Source organism: Dipodomys merriami, unplaced genomic scaffold, assembly GCF_024711535.1.
Source record: "Dipodomys merriami isolate MVZ:Mamm:240054 unplaced genomic scaffold, mDipMer1.0.p SCAF_26, whole genome shotgun sequence".
NCBI classification, from domain to species: domain Eukaryota; kingdom Metazoa; phylum Chordata; class Mammalia; order Rodentia; family Heteromyidae; genus Dipodomys; species Dipodomys merriami.
In genome coordinates, this window is record NW_027204048.1 from 1,143,903 (window position 1) to 1,168,848 (window position 24,946).

Genomic DNA, 24,946 nt, shown 5'->3' on the forward strand with positions numbered 1-24,946 from the left:
TGTCGGTGATGGGGCCTGAACTCTGGGCCTGGGCGCTTGTCCCTCAGCTCTTCTGCTCAAGGTTAGTGCTCTTAATACCAGAGCCACAGCGCCACTTCTGGCATTTCCTGCTTATGTATTGCTGAGGAATTGAACCCAGGGCCTCATGCATGTGAGACAAACACTACTACTGAGCCACCTTTCCAGCCCCAAGGTCCTTTTATTATTGATGACTTGCTTTTTGTCCAACTCATGGATGTGGGAGCATGAATGAATTTGACATATCACGAAACAGGCAGTTAACTTATATAGAGCCCAGGTCTGGAAAGTACCTTCCCCCCCACACCTTTTTTTTTTTTTTTTTAATTGTCGATTGTGAGGCTTGAACTCTGGGCCTGGGCCCTGTCCCTGAGCTCTGCAGCTCAAGATGAGCGCTCTGCCACTTGAGCCACAGCTTCACCTCTGATTTTCTGGTGGTTAATTGGAGATAAATGTCTCACAGCCTTTCTTGCCCAGGCTGGCTTTAAACTGTGACCCTCAGATCTTAGCCTCCTGAGTAGCTAGGATTACAGGCGTGGCACCTTTTCCCTGTTTTTATAATGGCTATTTTATACTTTTCTTTATGTCATGAAAACCTTTGAAGTCTTCAACTAAATCACATATATACATTGAATAAGTATTTCTTCATATGTCCAAGAGAAATAGAATTATTTTCCTATGTCTTGGTCTGCATTTATATGCCTCCTATTATTTGATTTCATCCTCTGCTTCCTCTCTTGATATTTATACAACAGAGCATGACCAGTTCTGTCACTTGTGTTCTAGATTTCACTCACCACCTTTCTTCTAAGGATCTTTTAATCTTTCTTTATTCTGTTATCTTGAATTTGTAACTCCTTTACTCTTTAATATTTAAACATAATCAAGATGATCCACTATTTAGGCTTTGCTCTTCTGCTACTACCCAATTATTTGATTTGCTTAAAAGTCAAGAATTATACAATAGTCTATAAAAGCAGCCCATATTTCATTTAACATTTTTAAAACCACTGCTGTTAATTTTCCCCCCCTCATCCACTCTAGCATCATTTCTTGTTCGGCTGCCTATCCTGTGTGTGTGTGTGTGTGTGTGTGTGTGTGTGTGTGTGTGTGTGTGTGTGTGTGTGTGTGTGTGTGTGTGTGTGTGTGTGTGTGTGTGTGTGTGTGTGTGTGTGTGTGTGTGTGTGTGTGTACGTGTGCGCTGGGTCTTGGACTTAGGGGGTGGGTGCTGTTCCTGAGCTTTTTTGCTCAAGGGTAGTGCCCATATCTTCACTTCTGATCAGAGTTTTATGAACTTTCCCATGTAGCTGAGATGACAGGCACAAATCACTATACCTACTTCTTTGTTGAGATGAGGTCCCACAAACTTTTTGCTGAAGCTGGCCTTACCACAAACCTTCCCATCTCTGCCTCACAGGTAGCTAAGATTACAGGTAGCTAAGATTACAAGTGAGAACTACCAATATCTGGTTTATTTGTTTTAGGAAACTACCATATACTTGGTTTCTGGAAAGATTGTACTGTGTTGTATTCCCTCCAGCAAGATACAAGAGTTTTACTTTCATATTATCACTAATACATGGGTATGGTTATTCATTCTAGTTCCTAACTCTTTTGATTTGGGGTGTAGAAATCTTATTTTTTTTCAATTTTCATTTCTTTAATGATTAATACTGTTGAGCAGCTTTTTCATGCACTTACTTCAGCTTATTTTATCTTGTGATTTACATTTTTTTAGTCATTTATTCTTGTTAATGAGTTTTGAAAGGTCTCCATATATTAAGGATACAGTTCTTTATGAATTATTTGAATTGGAAACTTTTTTGTCGGTCATGGAGCTTGAACTCTGCGCTTGGGCGCTGTCCCTGAGCTTTTCAGCTTAAGGAGAGTGCTCTACTGCTTGAGCCATAGCACCACTTCTGGTTTTCTGGTGGTTAATTGGAGATGAGTTGCAGGGACATTCCTTTCTGGGCTGGCTTTGAACCGTGATCCTCAGATCTCAGCCTCCTGAGTAGCCAGGATTATAGGCATGAGCCACTGTGGAAACTTTTTTATAGTGTGTGTTTTTTTTTAAATATCAAAAACAGTACTTTTTAAAGATCAGAAGTACTTAGTTTGCTGTTGATGTCTAGTTCTTTTTGTGGATTACATACACTTTTTGTGATAAATCTAAGAAATATTTGCTTAGCCCATTTTTACTAATTTTTTCTGTTAGATGTTTTATATTTTTGGAATTTATATTTAAGTCTGTATTCATGAGTGTACAAGTGTACCTGGTACATGGTACTTGGCTGTGGCTGGTAATTCTGATCAGTGACTTTTACCTTGGGTTGTTCTGAACATTTTTGTATTTTTAAAATATTCTAGTACCTTAATCTAGAATGTAGTTAACTTACTTTGATGCAGTTTGAATCATTTGTCAGATGGCTCTGGAGTTAATTCAGTCTATGACTAAATTATTCCTTACTGCTGACCTAAACCCTTGTATGGACTCCTGCCAGTGCTGTGCTAATCATGAAATTTTCTGTTTACAGCATTGGTAGTAGACACTTTTCTCTTTGTGAGTGCTTGGCAACATTATCTTAACTCTTGTTAGGTGGTTCTTCTAATCTTGAGTGGTTTTCTCCATGTAAGTACTGATCTGTACTCCATTGTTTATTTTATGGGAACTCTATGAAGGTATAGGTCTGTACATCTCTCTTTGCTGATAGTCTTTGCTTAAAATTCTAGCTTCCTTGGTTTTCCTGGAGTTTTAGCATTGCCTTCTCCACTTCCTTCAGAACTTTGCTATGCTCTGTTTGAGTTTTCTCTTCCTTCATTGCTGATAATGTTCAAGACTGAAAGGTTTGGGTAATTGTTGAGTTCATCTTATTTCCTGTTTTCCATCTTGACAGGTTACTTCCTGGTTACTTTTAGTTTTCAATTAGTAATTTATTGGATTTCCCTAAGCTCTTCTTAAATTTATTTATTTCTAAACAGTTTTATTTAACCTGTAAATAGCAACTGATGTTCCATATATATAATTGTCAGTCATGGTGCTTGAATTCTGGGCCTGGGGTGCTGTCCCTCAGCTCCTCAGTTCAAGGTTAGCACTCTACCACTTGAGCTACAATGCCACTTCCAGTTTTCTGGAGCTAAGAGTCTCACAGACTTTCCTGCCTGGGCTGGTTTTGAACCTCGATCCTCAGATCTCAGCCTCCTGAGTAGGTAGATTACAGGCATGAGCCACCACGCTTGTTTGGAGTATCACGGCCCTCTTATATTTTTACCCACACTCTTCAGTTGGTTTCTGTTGTACCATGTATCTCTTGTTTTCCTTTTGACTTCATGTCTACTGCTTCTAAATCTATTTATGGAACCTTTTCTGAAAAATACCTCTAAATATATTCAGGGTTCAGTGTTGAACCTTTTCTTTTTCCTTTGTTTTGGTCCTGAGGTTCGAACTTGGCCTGGGTGCTGTTCCTAGCTTTTTTGCTGAAGGCGGTCCACCACTTGAGCCACAGCCAGTTAGAGATAAGAGTCTCATGAACTTCCTTGCTTGTTGGAATGGCTTCGAACCATGATCCTCAGATCTGAGCTTCCTGAGTAATGAGAATTACAGGCTTGAGCCTCTGGTACTCAGCTGATCCTTTTCTTAATTTCCATACTTTCCTAAGGTAGTCTTTTTTTGTTTGTTTGTTTGTTTTGGTCCGGTCGTGGGGCCTGAACTCTGGGCCTGGGCTCTGTCCCTCAGCTCTTCAGCTCAAGGCTAGTGTTCTACCACTTGAGCCACAGCGCCACTTCCAGCTTTTTTTTTTTCTGCTTATGTGGTGCTGAGGAATTGAACCCAGGGCCTCATGCATGCAAGGCAAACGCTCTACCACTGAGCCACCTTCTCAGCCCCCCTTAGGTAGTCTTATCTGAGTTCTTTTATGACTCATCTGAAGTAGACAGCAACCCTACTCTGGCTAAATGTCATTTGAATATTGCTACCTGGAAGTCTTCTAGTACTCTCCAAAATAATGTATTTCCCATATTGAGCCTTTGCAAGTCTTTTCATCCTCTAGGATTATTCTATCACAGTTGATAGCATCCTTACCATGCACAAGTGTATAGTATATATCTGACTCATACTTTCTAATCCTTATTAGCACCCAAGCCCAAGTTGTCAGTAAATCTTCTCAGTTTTATGCCTATAGTTCAATGTGTATTATTAATCTGTATATTTCTTCATTGTATTGTTGTTGTCTTGACTACAGTTTCATCATTCCCCTCTTTATTTTTTCCTTGGCCCCTCCTTTTTGTTCTTTTGACATATTCTAATCCTTTCACATAACCCAGGAGATGTTTAAAAATGTCTAATACTTTCAGCTTATGTTATCACTGAATAATTGTTTTTCTCTCATTATTTCTTCTTCTCCTCCTTCTCCTTCTCCTTCTCCTCCTCCTTCTCCTTTCTTCTTTCTTTCTCCTTTTTTCCAGTCCTGGGGCTTGAACTCAGGGCCTGGGCACTGTCCCTGAGCTTTTTCTCAAGGCTAGCACTCCACCACTTGAGCCACAGTGCTACTTCTGGCTTTTTCTGTTTATGTGGTACTGAGGAATTGAACCCAGGGCTTCAGCATTCTAGGCAAGCACTCTACCACTAAGCTACATTTCCAGCCCTCTCATTTCTTCTTAGAAATAAAAACACATAAGCAAGACTCAAATCTAGGAGAACTAAGCAACCCCAGCTTTTGAAAATTTAATTGTTAGGAAATTTAGAGAGCATTACTTTCCAAACTTAGCAAGTTGTACAAGAGCTGCCCAATACAAGTGGGACATTGGGCAGAAACTATTTAGAAGTGAAGCTAAGTTCAAAGATGGACCCTATGGTAGCATATCTTTAAAAATGTCAGCAAAAATATAACCGTTGAGGGCATAAGGTGGACCCTGAATTGCTCTGCAACATTTTTACAGTTGGATTGTGCAGAATGGAATGGAAACACTCTTTCTTGAAAGTGAATTTGGTTCAGAGAAGCAGAGCAAATTTACTTTTTTTTTTTTTTTTTTTTGGTAGATCATGGGGTTTGAACTCTAGACCAGGGTTCTGTTCCTGAGCTTTTGCTCAAGGGTAGTACTCTCTACCATGTGAGCCACCGTGCCACTTTTGGCCTTTTCTGAGAAGTTTATTGAAGTTAAGAGTTTTGTAGACTTACCTGCCTGAGCTAGACCATAGCCGCTTGAGTAGCTAGGATTACAAGTGTGAGCCACTGGCACCTCAGCTGGACTATTTAACTTATAAATGCAATAACCTCTCACAAAAGCATTTTGTCTCTGTGACAGCAAAGAGATGTCATTGCCTTCTTTGTAATCCTCCCCCCCTTCTTTTTAAACAAGAGTGTGCAAATTATTGGTCAAGGAACATTTAGCTCATCCAATGATTGATAAAATGGATACTGTAAGAAAAAAGGAGATGAGGGCTGGGAAGATGGCTCAGTGGCAAAGTGCTTGCCTTGCATGCATGAGACCCTGGGTTCGATTCCTCAGCACCACATAAGCAAAAAGAAAAAAGCCGGAAGTGCTGCTGTGGCTCAAGTGGTAGAGCACTAGTCTTGAGCTGAAGAGCTGAGGGACAGCGCCCAGGCCCAGAGTTCAGGCCTCACGACTGGACCCCTGCCCCCCATCCCCCCCCCCCCAAAAAAAAAGGAGATGAGAGCAGTGTGTTAGTTTGGATATAGGATAAGTTGGTATAATACAGAGTGTCCAAATGTAGTGGCTAAGACCTTCAGATTTATTTCTGTCTTAATGTAGAAGTAGTGGCTGAATGGTAGTAGAGTAGCTTTGCTTTCTTCAATATATTGCTTGTGTCTGTGGGTTCAAGTCATTTTCTGTAATTTTCTTTTTTTTCTTTTTTTTTTTTTTTATAGAGAGGAAGATTTTTTTTCCTTTGGTTCCATTCTTGGGGCTTGAACTCAGGGCCTATGTGCTCTTCCTGAACTTCTGTGTTCAAGGCTGGTGCTCTACCACTTGAGTTAACTGCCCCAGTTTTTTTTTTTTTTTTTTTTTGGGTAGTTAATTGGAGATTAAGAGTTTCACAGTTTCCTGCCTGGGCTGGCTTCAAACTGAGATCCTCCAATCTCAGCCTCCTGAGTAGCTATGATTACAGACATGAGCCAACAGTGCCTGACCATTTGTGCTTCATTTTCTGTAATTTTCACCATCCCATAAACATTAAGAAAGGAGAAAGAATGGGCATCCTATTCCTAAGGCAAAACCTAGAAAATGTTCTCTTTCTGTGGCTGTATAAAATTTTGATACATGGCTGCATTTAATGTGAGTTGTAGACTGCTCAAATATTCTATTTCTTTTCCTTTTGAGCACATTGAGAATTACATTTTCCTTGATCACTTTGTGTAACTTGGTTTTGACTAGTGGAACATGAAGTGGTATTTGTGGTTTTCATGTGATAGCCATTAAGAGCTAATATGTTATATGACACCTCTCTGTCTCACTGGTTACACTGAACAATATGTATTTGTAATATGAGCAAGAATTACACTTTTGTTGTGTTGAATAAATGAAGGGGATTATAGAGTTGTTTTGGCAGTATAACTGAGCCCAGAGGTTCTCATGGTATGAGCCCTGTGGGCCTGACCCTGTGGCTTGAGTTCAAACAGTTTCACTCTCACATTCTTATCAGTCAAATGAGATTTTCCTAACAGGGCATGATGGGTGCTATTATATCAGTTTGATTACAGAAGTAGACAGGAAAACTTGTTTTCTATTGAGCCAGACACTAATAGAGACTTAAAATAATGTAATACAGTGCCATTTTTGTCTTTAAATTTTTGTTTTGGAAGACACAAATACCGTTCATATAAATGTGTTATTTGGCCCTGTGCCGGTGGCTTATGCCTGTAATCCTAGCTACTCAGGAGGTTAGATCTTAGGATTGCAGTTCAAAGCCAGCCCAGGCAGGAAAGTCCATGAGACTCTTCAGTTAACCACCAGAAAACCAGAAGTGGCACTGTGGCTCAAGTGGTGGAATGCTAGCCTTAAGCTGAAGAGCTCAGGGACTGGGTCCAGGCCCAGAGTTTAAGCCCCCACGACCAACCAAAAAAATTGTGTTATTTATGTAACCTGTTTCATAAAAATGTGTTAATTACTGCTGGGCGCTGGTGTCCCATACCTATAATCCTAAATACTTGGAGGCTGAGGTCTGAGGATTGTGGTTCGAGGCCAGCTTGGGAAGGAAAGTCCATGAGACTAATTGTCAATTAATCACCAGAAAACCAGAAGTAGCACTGTGACTCAAAGTGGTGGAATGCTAGCCTTGAGTAAAAAAGCTCAGGGACAGTGCCCAGGCTCTGAGTTCAAGACCCACACAGTCTACCCAGAAAAAAGTGTTACTATTTTAATTGAATTAATAACCATTTAAAATTGTTTTGTTTTGTAATATGGTACATATTGATAAATAAATAGCCCATATATGATAGAAGATATTTTGTGCCTAGTGTTTGAAAGAACTAGTAAAAATGTGATTAAAGCAAAAATAACAGTTATAAATAAGGAATAGAATTTCTGAAGGACAATGTGTAATTTGAAAATAAAGCCGAATTGCTTGGAATTAATCCTATTTAAGTCTAAAATTTTAATATATTTTATGAAGTTTTTGGGTTGTGCCATGTCTTTTTTTTTAAGAATATCTTTATTACTTATATTCAGTTTACATTTAAAGGTGAAAAATGGCTCAAATTTTAATGGGCAAAAGGTGAGGTTTCTCCAGTAAGTGGGTGGTGGAGCAAGTTGAGCATTTTACTGGTCAGCCTTTAAACAGAAACAATAAGGGTGAGGGTTAGGTTATAAGGGGAGGGGGACCAGATGTATTTTTTTTCATTCTGGGAACTAGGCCTGTCCAGTCTAAAATCTCTAAAACAAAGGCAAAGCTCAAAATGGAATCATACCAGCTTGGACCCCATCTCAGGGTCCACTTCAGGTTGCTGTGGATTATTTGGCATCAAGAAGGGAAGTAGACTATTTAGAACTCTGAATGATTTTGGGTTTGGGTAGTTACAGATAACAGATCTGGAGAAATCAATGGATTTGAGATGTTTTATTAGAGTTGGAATTTGGGTATTGGGTTGGAGTATGACAGATCAGGTAGATTTTTATTTTAAGTAACAAATGGCTTATGTGATTGGGAAGGTTAGGATTGAAAGGAGTGGGGTGCCCATGGCGTATGCCTCTAATCCTAACTATCTAGGAGGCAGAAATCTGAGGATTGTGATTCATAGCTACCCTGGGCAAGAAAGTCCAAAATAGCTGAAAGTGGAGCTGTGGCTCAAGTGGTAGAACACTAGCCTTGAGCCCAAAAGCTCATGGACATTGCTAAGCCTTGAGTTCAAGCCCCAGGTCCAGCACACACTCAACAGACACAGATAAACATGTGCGCTCGTGCGTGCACACACACACACACACACACACACACACACAAACACAAACACACACGATGGAAAGGGATGGATTCAGAGGAGTAGACGTGTATTAGGTTAAATAAGCTGTCAAATTTAGGCTACAGTTGAATGTAGGAATCAAGCAGTGTGTAAGAAGTAGTTATAGTTATGGGATTAGAAGAGAAGATGGATAGGAGAAGAGCTGTATGGAGGTAACTTTGAAGTATAGAGAGTAGGAGGGGAGACCTAAAAGAAGTGGTGATAGAAATAAAATCTGGAGAGTGCAAAGTCATTGAAACATAAAATCTGGAGAGTGCAAAGTCATTGAAACACAAGTTGCATGATCCTAAGGTGTTAAATATAAGGATAGAAGTGATCATGGAAAGCTTTTCACAGCCTCCAGATGCAGAAGGCAAACAATTAGTTCAAAAAGTGAACAATATCTGAGTAAATACAAAAAGGCAACTATGGACCTCTTCCTAGGTACTGCAGAGAAATGGGAGATAGCTGTAGAAGATCTAGATCATTTGTGTGCTGATCAGTATGATCCAGTTGAAAGAGAGATAGATGATTGATCAGGATAATTGAAGTAGCACATAGTTTGAGAATACAGTAGGTAGAGGTGTTAAGTATGTAAAGGAGTGTTGCTGATTCCTCAGTGATGACCTGGGAATGTGTGTCCGGTAGGCAGAAAGTGGACCACACCGTGCAGGTTTGGACACAGTTTAATGAGACATCACATGCTTATATACAGAATACAGGCATAGAAAATGAATCTTCAGTCACGGGACAGAAAGTTAACCTTAAACAATTTTCCAGGGATGCAGTGAGAGTTAACAACCTTTAGTCAGTGAGCAGGAAGAGTTAATTGTCAACAAAGGTAAAGCAGTTCCATGTGATCAAAAATTATAAAGAGTAATAAGGTACAGGTAGGCTCCCTTAGAAACACAATAGGGGATCAATGAGGCATCGTTCTAGAGGCATTGATCTACAGAATTATTCAGAGGAAGCAAGAAGGCACTTTCCCCATGTCCTTCACCGAGGTCATGGCCAGGCATCCAGACCCTTGTCCAGATCGGGAAAAAGCTTCCTCATTCCATCCTGGAGGCTGCCGCTGGGTACCCTGACCTTTGCCAGGGTTATGGAGGAGCTTTCTTCTTGCTTGCCATCATACACAAACCTTACACAGCACATGAATCCTTAGGCAGGGTCACAGGAGTCTCTGATTCTGACAATGGAAGGATCATTGTTTGAATCTCAGTTTATCAGCTTGAAAGAACCTTTTTTTTTTTTTTTTTTGGGGGTCCAGTCGTGGGGCCTGAACTCTGGGCCTGGACGCTGTCCCTCAGCTCTTCAGCTCAAGGCTAGCGCTGTACCACTTGAGCCACAGCGCCACTTCTGGCTTTTTTCTTTTTGCTTATGTGGTGCTGAGGAATCGAACCCAGGGCCTAGGCATGCAAGGCAAGAGCTCTACCACTGAGCCACCTTCCCAGCCCTTGAAAGAACCTTTTAAGAATGAGAACATATCATTGTTCTACTTAGAAACTTCCCCTCTCATTTGTTCCTAAAATCCAGAGCCTTACTGTGGCCTCCAGAAGTTTAAATTGTTATTTTCCTGTGCTCTTTCCCATTTCCACCCTCAGCTCTGTCCTATGGCTTACTGTTGTTTTTCCTTTAAGTCTGTTCTAACCACATTAGCCACCTCATGTTCCTGCATTTGGTGGATGTGATTCACTGTTTCTGCAGAAAACTGCATGGCTCATTTTCTCACTTCTTTCAGGTCTGTCCTTCCATCGTACTCAATGAAGAGTTCACTCTATCTAAAATTGTACACCTTCTTGTATACCTTTCTGTTTGTCCCCTAGCCTGATATTTTTTTTTTCAGGAACATTGACATACTATAAATTTGTCTGTTATTAGAATATTTCCTCTGTGTGGGACAATTTTTTTCTAATTTATCATTGTTTTAGAAGTGATACACAGTGGGGTTACATTTACATATGTCAAGTAATAAGTATATTTCTTGTTCTCTCATTCTCTCCCTCCTGTCTCTACCCACTAGTTGCATATTTCACTTTTATCAGTGTGGGATAGAAATTTTTGTGTTTTTTTAATTGTATGTTGGAAATACCTAGACTAGACTATGTTTACAAATGTTTACATAATGAATTGGGAATAGGGTGTTGTAGCTTGAATACTATATTTAAGGGATCTGATATTTTTTATGACAGTTATGAAAAATGATGATAATGGAGTAGAATATGAGGACGGGAATGGTGAATGTTCAGGGTGTGATGTAACATTACTAGATAGGATTGATTGCATATTTGTGCCTTTTGGTCTTGTGATGTGTGACTTTTTAGAAATACATTGTGTTTCTCATTCAAATCAGAATTTGAGCAGTATTGGTTTACAAAGCAGATTTTGTAATAGTATGTGACATGTAAACGCTTAATGTTTCTAGAAGAGTAAAAGTTTTTAAAGACAGGATCTTTATAGTATTTAATTTTTGATTAGCTAAACCTGCTCTGATATCATGTTCTTTTTAGCCTTACTAATAATTCTAGGATTGTGGGACTCCTGGCTCAGCTAGAGAAGATCAATACTGAAGCAACAGAATCGGATACTGCTAGATATGTTACATCAAAAATTCTTCATTTGACTCAAAGTCAAGGTAAGTTTTAATTTCTTCTGTTTTTGGAATGTTTCTTTTTAATTTTTTAAGTGTAGATGTTACAGATGTTTAAAATTTTGATAAATAGACAATTTCCTGTAAAAATTGAACATTTTCAAATCTGATCAAAATCTTTGAAAGCTAAAGAACTTTGGAGGAAGTTGACTGAATGAATTTATGTTACGACTTTTCATTCCATTGACCAAATACCTGAGAGAAACAATTTAAAGGATGAAAGCTTTAGTTTGGATCAATGCTTCTGAGGTTTTAGTTTATGGTTGTTTCTGGGTCATGATAAGGCAGAACATCTTGGTGGAAGAGTATGAAGGAGCAATGTTGCTTCCCTCCTGGCTGCCAGAAAACAGAGCAAGAACATGCTATATTAGTGGGCCTTGTCTTCCCTCCTCTATTCCATCTGGACCTCAGCTATTTGGAGTGTGCCATCCATATCAAGATAGATAGATCTTTACCCTCTTAGTTAGTTATCTCTAGAAATTCTCTTGCAGACATACCCAGAGGTATGCTTTACTATTGTGCTCTCAATTTAATCAAGTTGACAATCAAGATTTACCACTACAGAATTGTTTGTACTAGTGACATATATATATATATGATTGCCACTCCTGCCCCCATTTTCAGATAGTACCCAATTCCAGTGCTCCTTATAGAATGTTGACAAAAAGATGCCAAGCAGCATTCTGTATTGGATACTAGTGTTGTTTCCACTGTCAATTTCCCATTCTATCACTTAGTGTCTAATGTACTTGAAGAAATGATTGAAACTCTAGGACTTAGTCATACCATCTCTGAAATAAAGATAATAAATATCATGGACTTGCCATAAGTCTTATATGAGAAGCATAGAAAAATGTTCAGAATGTTGAGTAGATGCCATCTGTAATTAGACATTGTTTCTCTTATTTATGAAGCGCCATGCTATCAAATTTATATCAAAACATTGGCAGAAGCCAAGCATGGTAGCATAAACAGAAATTAGAGAAAATGACAGCATCCACTGCTATTGAAGATACAGAGAGTAGGGTGTTGTCATAGATTGTAGGTGATGGAGTAATTGCTACAGATTTTGGAGAAAATGATCTAGTAATGTTTATTAAAATTTAAAGTGCATCTGCTGTTTGATCTAGTGTTTCTACTTTTGGAAATACATTTAACTAAAATAATGCAGATACAAGAAGAAATGTATAGAGATAAATATTGCAACATTGTCTGTAATATCTGAGATCAAGAAACAACCTAAATTTGTTTTCATCAATGAGAAAAAAGATAAGATAAAAAAACTAGAACTTTATAACTATATTATAAGTTTGTCAATGGTAAATTCTTTCTTTTCCTTCCTTCCTTCCTTCCTTCCTTCCTTCCTTCCTTCCTTCCTTCCTTCCTTCCTTCCTTCCTTCCTTTCTTTTCTTTCTTTTTTTTTGTTGGTTATGGGGCTTGAACTCAGGGCCTGGGCACTGTCCCTAAGCTCTGTTTGCTCAAGGCTAGCATTCCATCACTTTGAGCCACAGTGACACTTGAACTACCTGACTCAGTGAATTATTTCTTATGATATTATTATTAATTTATTAATTAATTTATTTTTTTGTCGGTCGTGGGGCTTGAATTCTGGGCCTGGGCGCTGTCCTTCAGCTATTCAGCTCAAGGCGAGCACTCTACCAATTGAGCTACAGCGCCACTTCCGGTTTTCTGGTGGTTTATTGGAGATAGGAGTCTCACAGTCTCTCCTGCCCGGGCTGGCTTTGAACCGCGATCCTCAGATCTCAGCCTCCTGAGTAGCTAGGATTACAGGCGTGAGCCACAAGCACCCGGCTTCTTATGATATTATTGCAATATTAGTATAGTCAGGTGCTGTTGGCTCACACCTGTAAGCCTAGCAACTCAAGAGGCTGAGATCTAAGGAATGCAGTTCAAAGCCAGCTCAGGCAGGAAAATGTGTGAGACTCTTATCTCCAGTCAATCACCAGACAACCAGTAGTAGCACTGTGATTCAAAGTGGTACAGTGCTAGCCTTGAGCAAAAGAGCTCAGTGATAGCATCCAGACCCTGCGCTCAAGTTCCATGACCACCACCACCACCAACAAAACCCCCCAAAACAAACAAATAAAAACCCACCAAACAGTATTAATATAAATGCTCATCCAGACATTATATCATCATTGTTAAAGCTTTCCAGACAGTTAAAAAATTGAAAGCTTTTTTTTTTTTTTTTAATGGTAAGAAAACTTTGTGGAGTTTTTCTGAGTAAGTAAGCAAGCAGGCAAGCAGTCATAAAGCAGAGAAGCAGAGACACTTAACAGAGTGTGGGTGCTCTAGAGGAGAAACATCTGACAGTTATTTCTTCATAGCAGGGAATGGCAATCTTTTTTCTAAAGTGCCTGAGGGGTACTTATTTTAGGGAGTATATGCCAGATAATACCTGTCATATCTCTTCATCTCTGCCTTGTGGCATAAAAGCAACCACAGTTTATATAAAATAAATAGGCAGGTCTTTATTTGGATACAAAAATATGTATATTTACTTTTTATATGTGAAACTATGTCAATCATCTTGGAAGTTTAAATTTTGTATGGTAAGTTGAAAGGAAGTTTCTTTGGTTCATATAACTATAGATATAATTTTGTACAAAATCAATCACCAGATGAATTCAAGTCCCATGACCAACAACAATATAAGTAAGCAAGCAGACTAGCAGTCAAAAAGCAGAAAAGCAGAGACACTTAATAGAGTATGGGTGCTCTAGAGGAGAGATCTCTGAAAGTTATTTCTTCATAGTAGGGAATGGCAATCTTTATATGTGTATAATTTTGTACAAAATGAATCGCCAGATAACCAGAAGTAGCACTGTGGCTCAAAGTAGTAGAGTGCTAGCCTTGAGCAAAAAGACCTCATTTATAAAGAAGTATGCACACCAAGTTGTCATACTAAGTGGCTAAGAATGGAAGGGAGTGAGAGATTTTTTTTTCTTCATTTAATATATTTTTTTAAAAAAGCGTACATTAGTTTTATAATGGGGAGATTTCACTTTGTCATTTCCATACATGTACATAACCTTATCTCTTTACCACTCCGTTTCCCATCCCCTTTTCTTTTTTTGTTCATCATGGATCATGAACTCAGGGCCTGGGGACTGCCCTTGAGCTTTTGTGCTCAAGAACCGCAGTGCCACTTCAGTTTTTTTTTTTTTTTTTGGTCGGTCGTGGGGCTTGAACTCTGGGCCTGGGCGCTGTCCCTCAGCTCTTCAGCTCAAGGCGAGCGCTCTACCACTTGAGCTACAGCGCCACTTCCGGTTTTCTGGTGGTTTATTGGAGATAGGAGTCTCAGAGTCTTTCCTGCCCAGACTGGCTTTGAACCGTGATCCTCAGATCTCAGCCTCCTGAGAAGCTAGGATTACAGGCCTGAGCCACCAGCGCCCGGCTCCATTTCAGTTTTTCTAGTGGTTAATTTCTAGTGGCTAATTGACTTTGAACCTGATTCTCAGATTTCAGACTCCTGAGTGGCTAGGATTATAGGCTTGGGCCACCAGTGCCCAGCTCCATCCCCTCTTCTTAAAATGTTTTCAGCAAGTTCCATCCTTCTAATTTTCTATACACAAAGTTCATACATAGGCCATATTCATCCTCATTAATCTGCCTTGTTATTTCAAACTCTTCCTGCTGATACACCCTCCCCTGCAAAAATGAAACCTGTTTCACGTTCCTGTAACATAAATTTACTCTTTCATATAGTTTGTGTTGTTCTAAAGATAATATTGCTTATTTGTTTAAATGATTAAGAAAACAAACAAGCAGGTTCATGCCTATAATCCTAGCTACTCAGTTGGCTGAGATCTGAGGATCTGGGTTCAAAATCAACCCTGGCAGGAAAGTCCATCAGACTTAATCACCAAAAAACGCTAAAAGTAGAGCTGTGGCTCAGAGGTAGAGTGCTAGCCCTTGAGCAAAAATGCTTATAACAGTTATCCAGATAGTAATGTTACATCACAATCTGAACATTTACCATTCCCTTCCTCATATCCATTCTCATCTTTTTGATATTTTTGACAGTTTTGCCAACTTGTTTCCTCCAGGGGCAGTGTTTAGAACCATTTTTTTTTTTTTTTTTGTATAACAACATAAAAAAATTGATGAGGGTTACTATATGAATCTGTTAGAGACCAGCATTCTGTGGTGGGGGGATGTTCCTATTCAAGTATGTTAGCTGTGCTTGAGGTTGAGAAAATCTGGTAAAATACATGTTAGTTTTGTTATCTTTTAACACCGATTTTTCTGTTTTTCTATTTCATTGATCTTTATATCTGCTTAGAGTTCAATTTAAACTTGTTTTTCCATTTTCTTATAGAAGTTAGGTTATTGACTTTGAGACCTTTCTTTTGTAAGTATTTTCAGTACCTAAAAATAAAAATACTTATAAATTTCTCCACAAACACTGCTATAAGTATATTCTACAATATTTTTTTGTTGTTGTTCTTGGTTGTGTGGCTTGAACTTTGGGCCTGGGCGCTGTTCCTGAGCTCTTCAGCTCAAGACTACTGCTCTACCACTTTGAGCCACAGTGCCACTTCTGGTGTTTTGGTGGTTAATTGGAGATAAAAGTCTCATGGACTTTCCTGCTGGCTTTGAACTGCAATCCTCAGATCTTAGTCTCCTAAGTAGTTAGGATTACACATGTGAGCCACTGGTGCCTGGCTCATTCTATAAATTTTGATGTTTCATTTTGGTTGTCATTCAGTTTAAAATATGCTTTGTATTTTTTCTTTGACCTGTGATTTATTTAGAAGGTTTTTAATGTCTCAATATTTAGGATTTCCCATAGTTTTCCTGTTTATTTCTAAGTTAATTCCATTGTAGCTGAGAATTTACTTTGTATGATTTCAATTATTTTGAATTTGTTGTAACTTAATTTATAGTTTGTATATATTCTCTTCTAAAGAATGTTGCATGTATACTTGAAAAGAATGTATATTCTGCTGTTGTTGGGTGGAGTATTCTATAGATGTCAGTTAAGCTAACTTGGTTGATAAGTGTTCATATCTTCTATACCCTGTTGATTTTCTGTGTAGGTACTCTATTACCAAGAGTTGAGTATTGAAATCTCCCATCTGTTATTGCTGAACTGCATATTATCTCTTTAGTTTTGACAAGACCTTACACATTATTTTTAGAGTCTGTTAGATACATATACCCTTAGTAGTTTTATCATCCTGATGGTTTGACTTTCATTATGTCCCTTTTGCTTTCTGGTAATATTTTTAGACTTAACAGTGTTTTTTCCTTAACTTAAAATGTAGACACGCCAGCAGTTTTATGATTATTATTTGCATATTATACCATTATACATTCTTTTTGTTTAGAACTTGTTCATGTTTTAAAATTTGAAGTGTTTCTTAAAGATAACACTGTTATATCAGACTTTCAACTTAATATACATATTGATGTGACAGAATATTTATATGCTATTCTGTTATTTTCTATTTTAAAATAGAATATAGTATATAGGTAAGTAAATTTGTCATACTTATAAGCATTATCAGTGTAGCAGCAGGGAGTAGAGATTACCATTCTATTTTAAATGGGAATGTGGCTCAGTGGTAAGAGTGCTTGCCTAGTATGCATGAAGCCCTGGGTTCAATTCCTCAGTACCACATAAACAGGAAAAACCGGAATTTGCACTGTGGCTCAAGTGGTAGAGTGCTAACTTTGAGCAAAAGAAGCTCAGGGACAGTGCCCAGGCCCCTGAGTTCACAATCCCCAGGACTGGCAAAAAAAAAAAAAAATTCTTTAGCTATATTAGGTTTGAACTCATGACTGTGCTTGCTAGGGAATTATTCTATCACTTGAGTCATGCCCCCAGCCTGCCATTTGTATTTCCTACCTTTTACATTCCTCCTATCATCTTTTACTGCCTTTTTTTGTGTTGACATTCTTAACTTTTGACAATTTTAGTATTTTTCTTAGTGGTTTCGGTGGAGATTAAGATGTTGTCTCATTATAGTCTCAATTCTAGTAAAATATTGAAACTTTCTTCTAATATAGCACTAGGTATTTGAATTATCCATGTTAATATTGAAGTCTCTCTAGATCATGGTAGAATCTGGAGTAGAAAACACTTAGTTTGCACTTAGTATGAAACTTAAGCACAATGGTGCTGGATGTTAATAATGAAAAGGTGTTAGAGCCTACTCTGCTATGTTTAAAGGAAGATAGAGTATCCTCATCCCATGGTGGAGAAAATTAATGGCTTATTAGTAACGAGTACCTCTACCTTCTGATACTATTATATGCAATCTTACTTTAAAATGGTTTACCTTTATTGAATCACTGGTGTTTAAAATAACACATCAGGATATAATGGATCTTTGAAATAATATATTGTCTTAGGAGTTTATTGTTTTTGTGGAGGCAACGGGGCGAAGTAGGGGGTAAAGGGTAGATTAGTTGTCAGTGGACCCATATACTTAAAAAAAAAGAGAGAGAAATTTAATTTCCCAGCACAAGCAAGTGTTATCGTTTATAGGTAAGTAGGTGTCAAAGGGGAATTGTGAGATCTAGGAACTTTTTTTTTTTTTTTTGTTGGTCGTGGGGCTTGAACTCTGGACCTGGGCGCTGTCCCTCAGCTCTTCAGCTCAAGGCTAGCGCTCTACCACTTGAGCTACAGCGCCACTTCTGGTTTTCTGGTGGTTTATTGGAGATAGGAGTCTCACGGTCTTTCCTGCCCGGACTGGCTTTGAACCGCGATCCTCAGATCTCAGCCTCCTGAGTAGCTAGGATTACAGGCGTGAACCACCAGCGCCCAGCGGAACTTTTTTTTAAAAACTAGGCCCTGGGGCTTGATCTCAGGGCCTGGGCACTGTCCCTGAGCTTCTTTTGCTCAAGGCTAGCACTCTTCCCACTTGAACCACAGTGCTACTTCTGGTCTTTTCTGTTTATGTGGTACTGAGAAACTGAACCTAGGGCTTCAAGCATGCTAGGCAAGCTCTCTACCACTAAGCCACATGCTCAGTCCCAGATCTAAGAACTTTTAAATAACAAATATTTAGGGCTGGGAAGGTGGCTCAGTGGTAGAGCGCTTGCCTTGCATGCATGAGGCCCTGGGTTCGATTCCTCAGCACCACATAAGCAAAAAAGGAAAAAGCTGGAAGTGGTGCTGTGGCTCAAGTGGTAGAGAGCTAGCCTTGAGCTGAAGAGCTGAGAGACAGTGCCCAGGCCCAGAGTTCAGGCCTCACGACCAGTCCCCCCCCTCCCCCAAAAAAGAAATAATAACAAATATTTATACAATTTTTCCCTTCCCAGTAATAGGAAAGGTATTTTAGTGATCTTGTCTTCAGAAGGAAGACCAGTTCTTCCTTGGCTTCATTCATTTTTTTGTGTGATTCAGAGTTTTGATGTAATATAATCATAACATTTGGATACAACATTAGAATTTTGCTTTCACTCATTTAATGAACTATTTTCTAGTTCTGTTTGTAAAAATAAAGATGCCTACCATTATTACTCCTACCTCACCCCCAGTTCTTGGTACTTGTGTTGTATTTTGAATGGATTATTGGGCTCTGTCTTACTCCAGTATAGGAGCTGAGAAAAAATACATAGAAGGTATTACTGACTGAAATTTGGAAACCATAGGGTAGAATTAACAACAATAGGTATTGTGAATACCTATATGTGTCTATATATGTATACACGTATTTGTATATGTATATATGTATTCATGTATAGATTTAAAGATGTTGTCTTCTGTGTTTCAGAAAAAACAAGGAAAGAAATGACAGCAAAAGGTTCTACAGGAATGGAAGTCCTGCTGTCAACATTAGAGGTAAATTATTCAGAGCCTTTAATTATTTAACTATTAATAGGAAGCAATACTGAAGGACACACAAACATGCAAAGTATAATTTTTTTTAGAGATAAAAGCCAATGAACGAAAGCTTGTTTTATGTTTTAAATTATTTGGAATGGTAGTATGGATATTAAAACATGTTATGTAAACTTCTAAGTATATTTTCTAGTGGTTGTAATAACTGTATATTGTAACCTTAACATGCCATTCTCATTGGTAGTTAAAAAAAAAATAGGGGGGCGGGGGAAGATGGGAAGAGATGGGAAGGGGAAACAAAGGAGGAGGCTACAATGCTTGATAAAAAATATACTCATTGGAAGTGACGCTGTAGCTCAAGTGGTAGAGCGCTAGCCTTGAGGGAGCTGAGGGACAGCACTCAGGCCCAGAGTTCAAGCTCCATGACCGACAAAAAAAAAAAAAAGAAAGAAAAAAAAAGAAATATACTCATTATCTTGCCCATGTAATTGTAACCCCTCTGTACAGTATTTTCACAATGAAAAAAAGGAAAAAAAAATAAAACGTTAGCTGGGAGTAAGTCTTTAGCTTAGCATAGTTAATGTTAGAATTCTCATCAGTGGCATTGTGGTAGTTGATCTACTCATGATTTATTTTACTTCATTTATTGAGTATCTAAATTATTATGGTAATTGAATTTCTATATAAGTGTAAATTTTTTTGACCAGCAAAATCCAGTGGAATGTATCAAATCAAAATTCTGTGTTTTTTGTAGTGTTAACAGTGAATGGTTTGGGCTCGGAAGGTGGCTCAGTGGTAGAGTGCTTGCCTTGCATGCATTAGGCCCTGGGTTTGATTCCTCAGAACCACATAAGCAGAAAAAAGCCAGAAGTGGTGTGGTGGCTCAAGTGGTAGAGTGCTAGCCTTGAGCTGAAGAGCTAAAGGACAGCGCCCAGGCCCAGAGTTCAGGCCCCAAGACTGACCAAAAACAAAAACAGTGAATGGTTTGTGTTCTTTAATAGGAAGTGTTAACATGGTAAAGGTATTACTTTTTTCTAGATTGGCCTGCCAGTTTAGAATATATGTTTATTATCAAAAGTCATTATAAAGCTTTAGTAATTAAAATAACTTAGAAATTATATATATACACATAGCTAAATGTAATCAGAATAGAAAATCCAAAAATCCATTGAAATGATCAGGGGAACTTAGTATTACTTGATAAAGGTGGCTTTTCAGATCACGGAGGAGTAGAAGAGTTATTAATAAGTGGAGCTGGGACAAATAGTAGCCATCTAGAAAAGCAAAATGTGAAATTCCTAGTTTCTGTGTTTTTATACCAAAGTTCTATAATAAGCAAAGATGTAAGCATGGGTAGGACGCCAGTGGCTTATGCCTGTAATTCTAGCTACTTAGGAGGCTAAGATCTGAGGATCATGATTTGAAGACAGTATGGGCAGGAAACCTGGTGAGACTCTTACCTCCAATTAACCACTCAAAAAAGCTGGAAGTGGCTCTGTGGCTCATGTGGTAGAGTACTAGCCTTAAGCAAAAGAAGCTCAAGGACAACACCCAAGCCCTAGAATTCAAGCCCTAGGAATGGCCAAAAAAAAAAAAAATTAAATAAAAATATATGCATGGAAAATTAAATCATAATATTAGAGGAATCAAAAGGAGAAGTTTTTAAATTATAACAAAATATTTTTATTACTATAAAATAGAAACTATAAAACTCATTGTGGGAAAGAAGAGTTAAAATACTCATATAATTTACTTTTTTTAGATGGGCCATACTGGGGTTTGAATTCAGGATTTTGTGCTTATTATTAAGCAGATGTTGTACCATTTGAGTCATGCCCCAATATTTTTTTGCTTCCACTGTTTTTTTTAGGATTGGCTTTTTTTTTTTTTTTTTTTTTAAATCTGTGCTAGCCTAGACCGAGATCCTTCTGTTTATGCATCCTGTATAGCTGGGAGAGGAGTCATATGTCACTGTGCCCAATAGTATTGAGGTCAGGTGGAATTATTGCCTTGGCTGGCTGAGCTCCTACTTATTCAGCCTTCTGAGTAGGATTACAGACATGAGCCACCATCCCTGGTTTAATTTCTTTGTCATAATAAAGCACTGTTACACATTGACCAGGGGAAAAAATTACAGAAACAGATAATTTTTCATTTTTAGATTGGTACTCTGGACATTAGGAAATTACTTTTCTGCATCAATGATTGGGGTATAAATTATTCTATGAGGAGAAAGCTGTCAGTATCTATCAAAATAAGTGCTTTCATTTTTTAACCTAGAAATGTTAGAAGTTTAGTTCATGTACATATATTCTTACATAAGAATTCATGTACTTAGTAATCATAATTTTAAATGAAAATTTAATTAAAATTTTCATAAAATTTTGATAAAATTCTAAAATAGCCTTACTGTTTCATGGTTGGGTGATTGTACATAACAAATAAAATAGCCATATAATGGAATTTACCCTATATCACGTAAAAAGAATGAAGAAGGGGCCAGATATATTGGCTTATACTTGTAATTCCACCTACTCAGGAGATTGAGACTAGCCTGGGCCAAATGTTAGTGAACGCTATGTAAAAAGTAAGCTCTCTCTGGTGATTATGTAATCCCAACTATGTGGGACACATAGATGGAAGATTTCTGTTTAAGGCTGTCCCAGAGAAATACCCCAAGATTCTATCTGAAAATAACTGAAACAAAACTGGACTAGGAATGTGACTTAATGGTTAGAGCATTTGCTTATCTAGGAAGCTCTATGCTCTGAGTTCAATCCTCAGTACTGCCAAATAAAAAGGAATAAACTTTATTAATAAGTATAATGCTGAGGTGTCAAGTGTTGTTTGTAGAGCAGTACTTTTTGGGAGAAATCTATATATATGCATGCATACATAGATTTGTCTTATATGTATTTTTGGTAGGGTACAGAAGAAGCTGATAACATGATTGCTTTCTGAGATGGAAGCCAGGGTGCTGAGAAGTCATCATACATACTCAGTGTCTCTTGTTTTTCTTTTGTTTTTGTGTGAGACTGTAATTCCCAGAGTAATCTTAAGTAATACTTTTATCTCAGCCTCCTGAGTAGCTAGCTAACTGGGGAAACAGGTATATATCACCATTCCTGGTTAATATTTCCTTTTACATTTTGATTCATTTACTTTATAAATTAAAAAAAATTGTTCTTATAAGAATGATGTACAGAAGGGTCAAGTAATGAGTACATTTCTGTTTGGACACCCTTTCCCTCCCTCTTTGCCAATTTTTCCCTACTATCCTTACCCACAAGTTGTATAGCTCATTTTCAACGTAGTTTCTACTGAGTACTACTACTGAATTTGTTTATACTTATGCCCCTCCATTTTTATGTCCCCCAAAGGTAGAAAATGAATAAACAAGACAAAAAAAAAGAAAATGGAAAAACCCCTTTATTTCTATTTCTTGGAGTTCATTTCAATAAGTATTTTATATGATCAGAGGCACAGAGGCATTGCATCTTTGTGTCCCTCCCCTAAGAGTGAATGCCTAGAGGCCTGTATAATTTATCATGTATTTTAGATCTAATTTCTACATATGAGAATAAGCATTTGCTGTTTGGCTCTCAGAGCTTGGCTTACCTCACTTAACATGATTTGTTCTAGGTCCATCCATTTTTCCACACGATATTATTCTTTCTAATGGCTGTGTAAGAATTTCATTGTTTTTAGGTACCACAATTTTTGGATCCACTCATCTATTGTAGGGCATATGAGCTGTTTTCATAGCTTAGCTGTTGTATTAATGCAGCAATGAACATGGGTGTGCAAATGTTTTCACAGTATCATGGCTTGTAATGTTGTGGGTAGATGCCCAGGAGTGTTACAGCTGGTTGTAGGGAAGATCCACATTTAGCTTTTTGAAGAACCTCCAAACTACTGTCTAAAATGATTATACTGTTTTTTTTCCCCCTAATTTACTTTATTGTTGTAGAGTGATATACAGCAGGGTTACATTTACATACATTAGGTAATAAGTATATTTCTTTTCCCATAATGTAATCTGTTCCCTCATTCTCTTTTACTCCCTCCTAACCCATGGATTATACTAGTTTTGATTCATTTACTTTTATTATCTATTTGGTAGCAAGAATAGGAATTCAAATACAGATTACTTTTTAAAAATAATATTAATAAAATAATAGCTCAAAAAGGAGATAATGAAATAGTAAGAGAACAAAGGAAAGGTAGGAGATAATGAAATAGTAAGAGAATAAAGGAAAGGTAATAGAGTAAAGGATATGTAAAATATTTGTTCCTAAGAAAAATTGGGAAAGTCATTTGTAAAATATAAGTAATTTCCAACAGGTATACAAAATTTGGGAGTCAGAAATTTTGGGTTTTAACAAAGCAAATCATCTATTTCAGAACACAAAAGATCTTCAAACTATGCTTAATATCTTGTGCATTCTTCTTGAACTGGTGTCAGCTGGTAAGTTTTTTTCTTTTGGCCTAATTTCTGTTTTTAAAACATGATTAATCATGTATCATGTGTACTTTATTTGAAATTTTCCAGATAGAAACTATTCTGAGTTGGGGCTGAGAAGGTGGCTCAGTGGTAGAGCACTTGCCTTGCATGCATGAGGCCCTGGGTTCGATTCCTCAGCACCACATAAGCAAAAAGAAAAATGCCAGAAGTGGCGCTGTGGCTCAAGTGGTAGAGTGCTAGCCTTGAGCTGAAGAGCTGAGGGACAGCACCCAGGCCCAGAGTTCAGACCCCACAACCGGACCCCACCCCCCCCAAAAAAGAAACCATTTTGAGTTGTAGAGTTTGGCAACTAAGGTGTCACACAGTCTTGTTGCTTGTAAGTAAAGGTGAAAATTTATTAGAGAAGAAACATGGTAGAGAAAGAGCATGTGGCATGGACATGCCCTGGGAAGACAGCACTTCAGCCCATCTCAGCCATCTTTTGCCATGTTTGAGATTGATCTGCGGGGGGCGGCAAGGTGTATGAAGTTATGCATAGTTAAAATAGTCCCAAGTTCTGGAGTGATTCAGAGGTGGAGGCAGGTAGTCTGATAGCTTATTGTCTCAAGATTGGTCAGATAGTGTCTAATTACTAATTACAATAAAATACTTTATGGTTTGGCCCTTCTTGGATTTGTGATGGCTGCAAAGTGGCTGCAGGAGCATTAATTTCCTCCTCTGGAACAGTCGTTAGGGCAGTCACTGTCCCAAGGATGGCAGAGGTTTACTGATCACATTTGACCTCTTAGGCCATAGTTTCACAGGTCTGGGTAGATAACTTAAACACCTTTTGTTTTAAAACTATGTGTTAACCATCTTAGGCAGAAATGAAACCTATCCTTAGGTCACTTTATGACACTTTATGACATTTAATGGCCTCTGGCCACATATTTTAGTATTTTACTCCTATCTTATTTTCCCGTCTGAAAAGGTAACTCTGACTGTTATCAGGCAAAAGAGGTGAAGACTACTCTAGCTACTCTGCTGATTAGGGTTGTCCATTGTTGCAGGGAGTCAGGGTGTTCTCCAGATGATTTTTCCAGGGGCCCTTGATAGAGGTGGTCTGGAACTTTTACTGCTGGAGTCACTGTTTACAGTTTGATGGATTCTGGTCAAAAAGAAACAAAACTTCGTTAAAACATTAACAAGTCCAGTAAGAGGAGGTGTATATGAGTTCTTGATCTATAAAAATGATGGTTGAAAGAAAGGTAAGAGCTGGGTATCTGTGGCTCATGCCTGTAATAATAGGTATTCAGGAGGTTGAGATCTGAGCTGAGGATCATGGTTTGAAGCCAGCCAGGCAGCAAAGTCCATGAGTCTTATCTTCAATAAATCACCTAAAAACCAGAAGTGGCACTGTGGCTCAAAGTGGTAGCCTTGAGCAAAAGAGCTCAGGAACAGCACCTAGTTCAAGCCCCATGATCGACCCCCCCATCTCCAAGCCCCCCCCCCCCCCCCCCAAAGCAAGAATTTACTGTCCAGTTGCAAGGTAGACAGGCATGTATAAT

The 24,946-nt window shown here is 38.2% G+C and overlaps 1 protein-coding gene across 9 annotated transcripts in view; it reads left to right on the plus strand.

The window, feature by feature from the left end:
- Positions 1–24,946, plus strand: part of Agtpbp1 (ATP/GTP binding carboxypeptidase 1) — a 210,576-nt gene that overhangs the window by 21,677 nt on the left and 163,953 nt on the right. For all 9 annotated transcript variants that reach the window (XR_011375108.1, XR_011375109.1, XM_070035472.1 and 6 more), the window contains exons 3-5: positions 10,979–11,103; positions 18,867–18,934; positions 23,339–23,402. Coding sequence is in view for 7 of the 9 variants with exons in the window: in XM_070035472.1 (XP_069891573.1) it covers positions 10,979–11,103; positions 18,867–18,934; positions 23,339–23,402 (257 nt within the window). In the remaining 2 variants the exon portion in view is untranslated. The remainder of the gene's footprint in view (positions 1–10,978; positions 11,104–18,866; positions 18,935–23,338; positions 23,403–24,946) is intronic.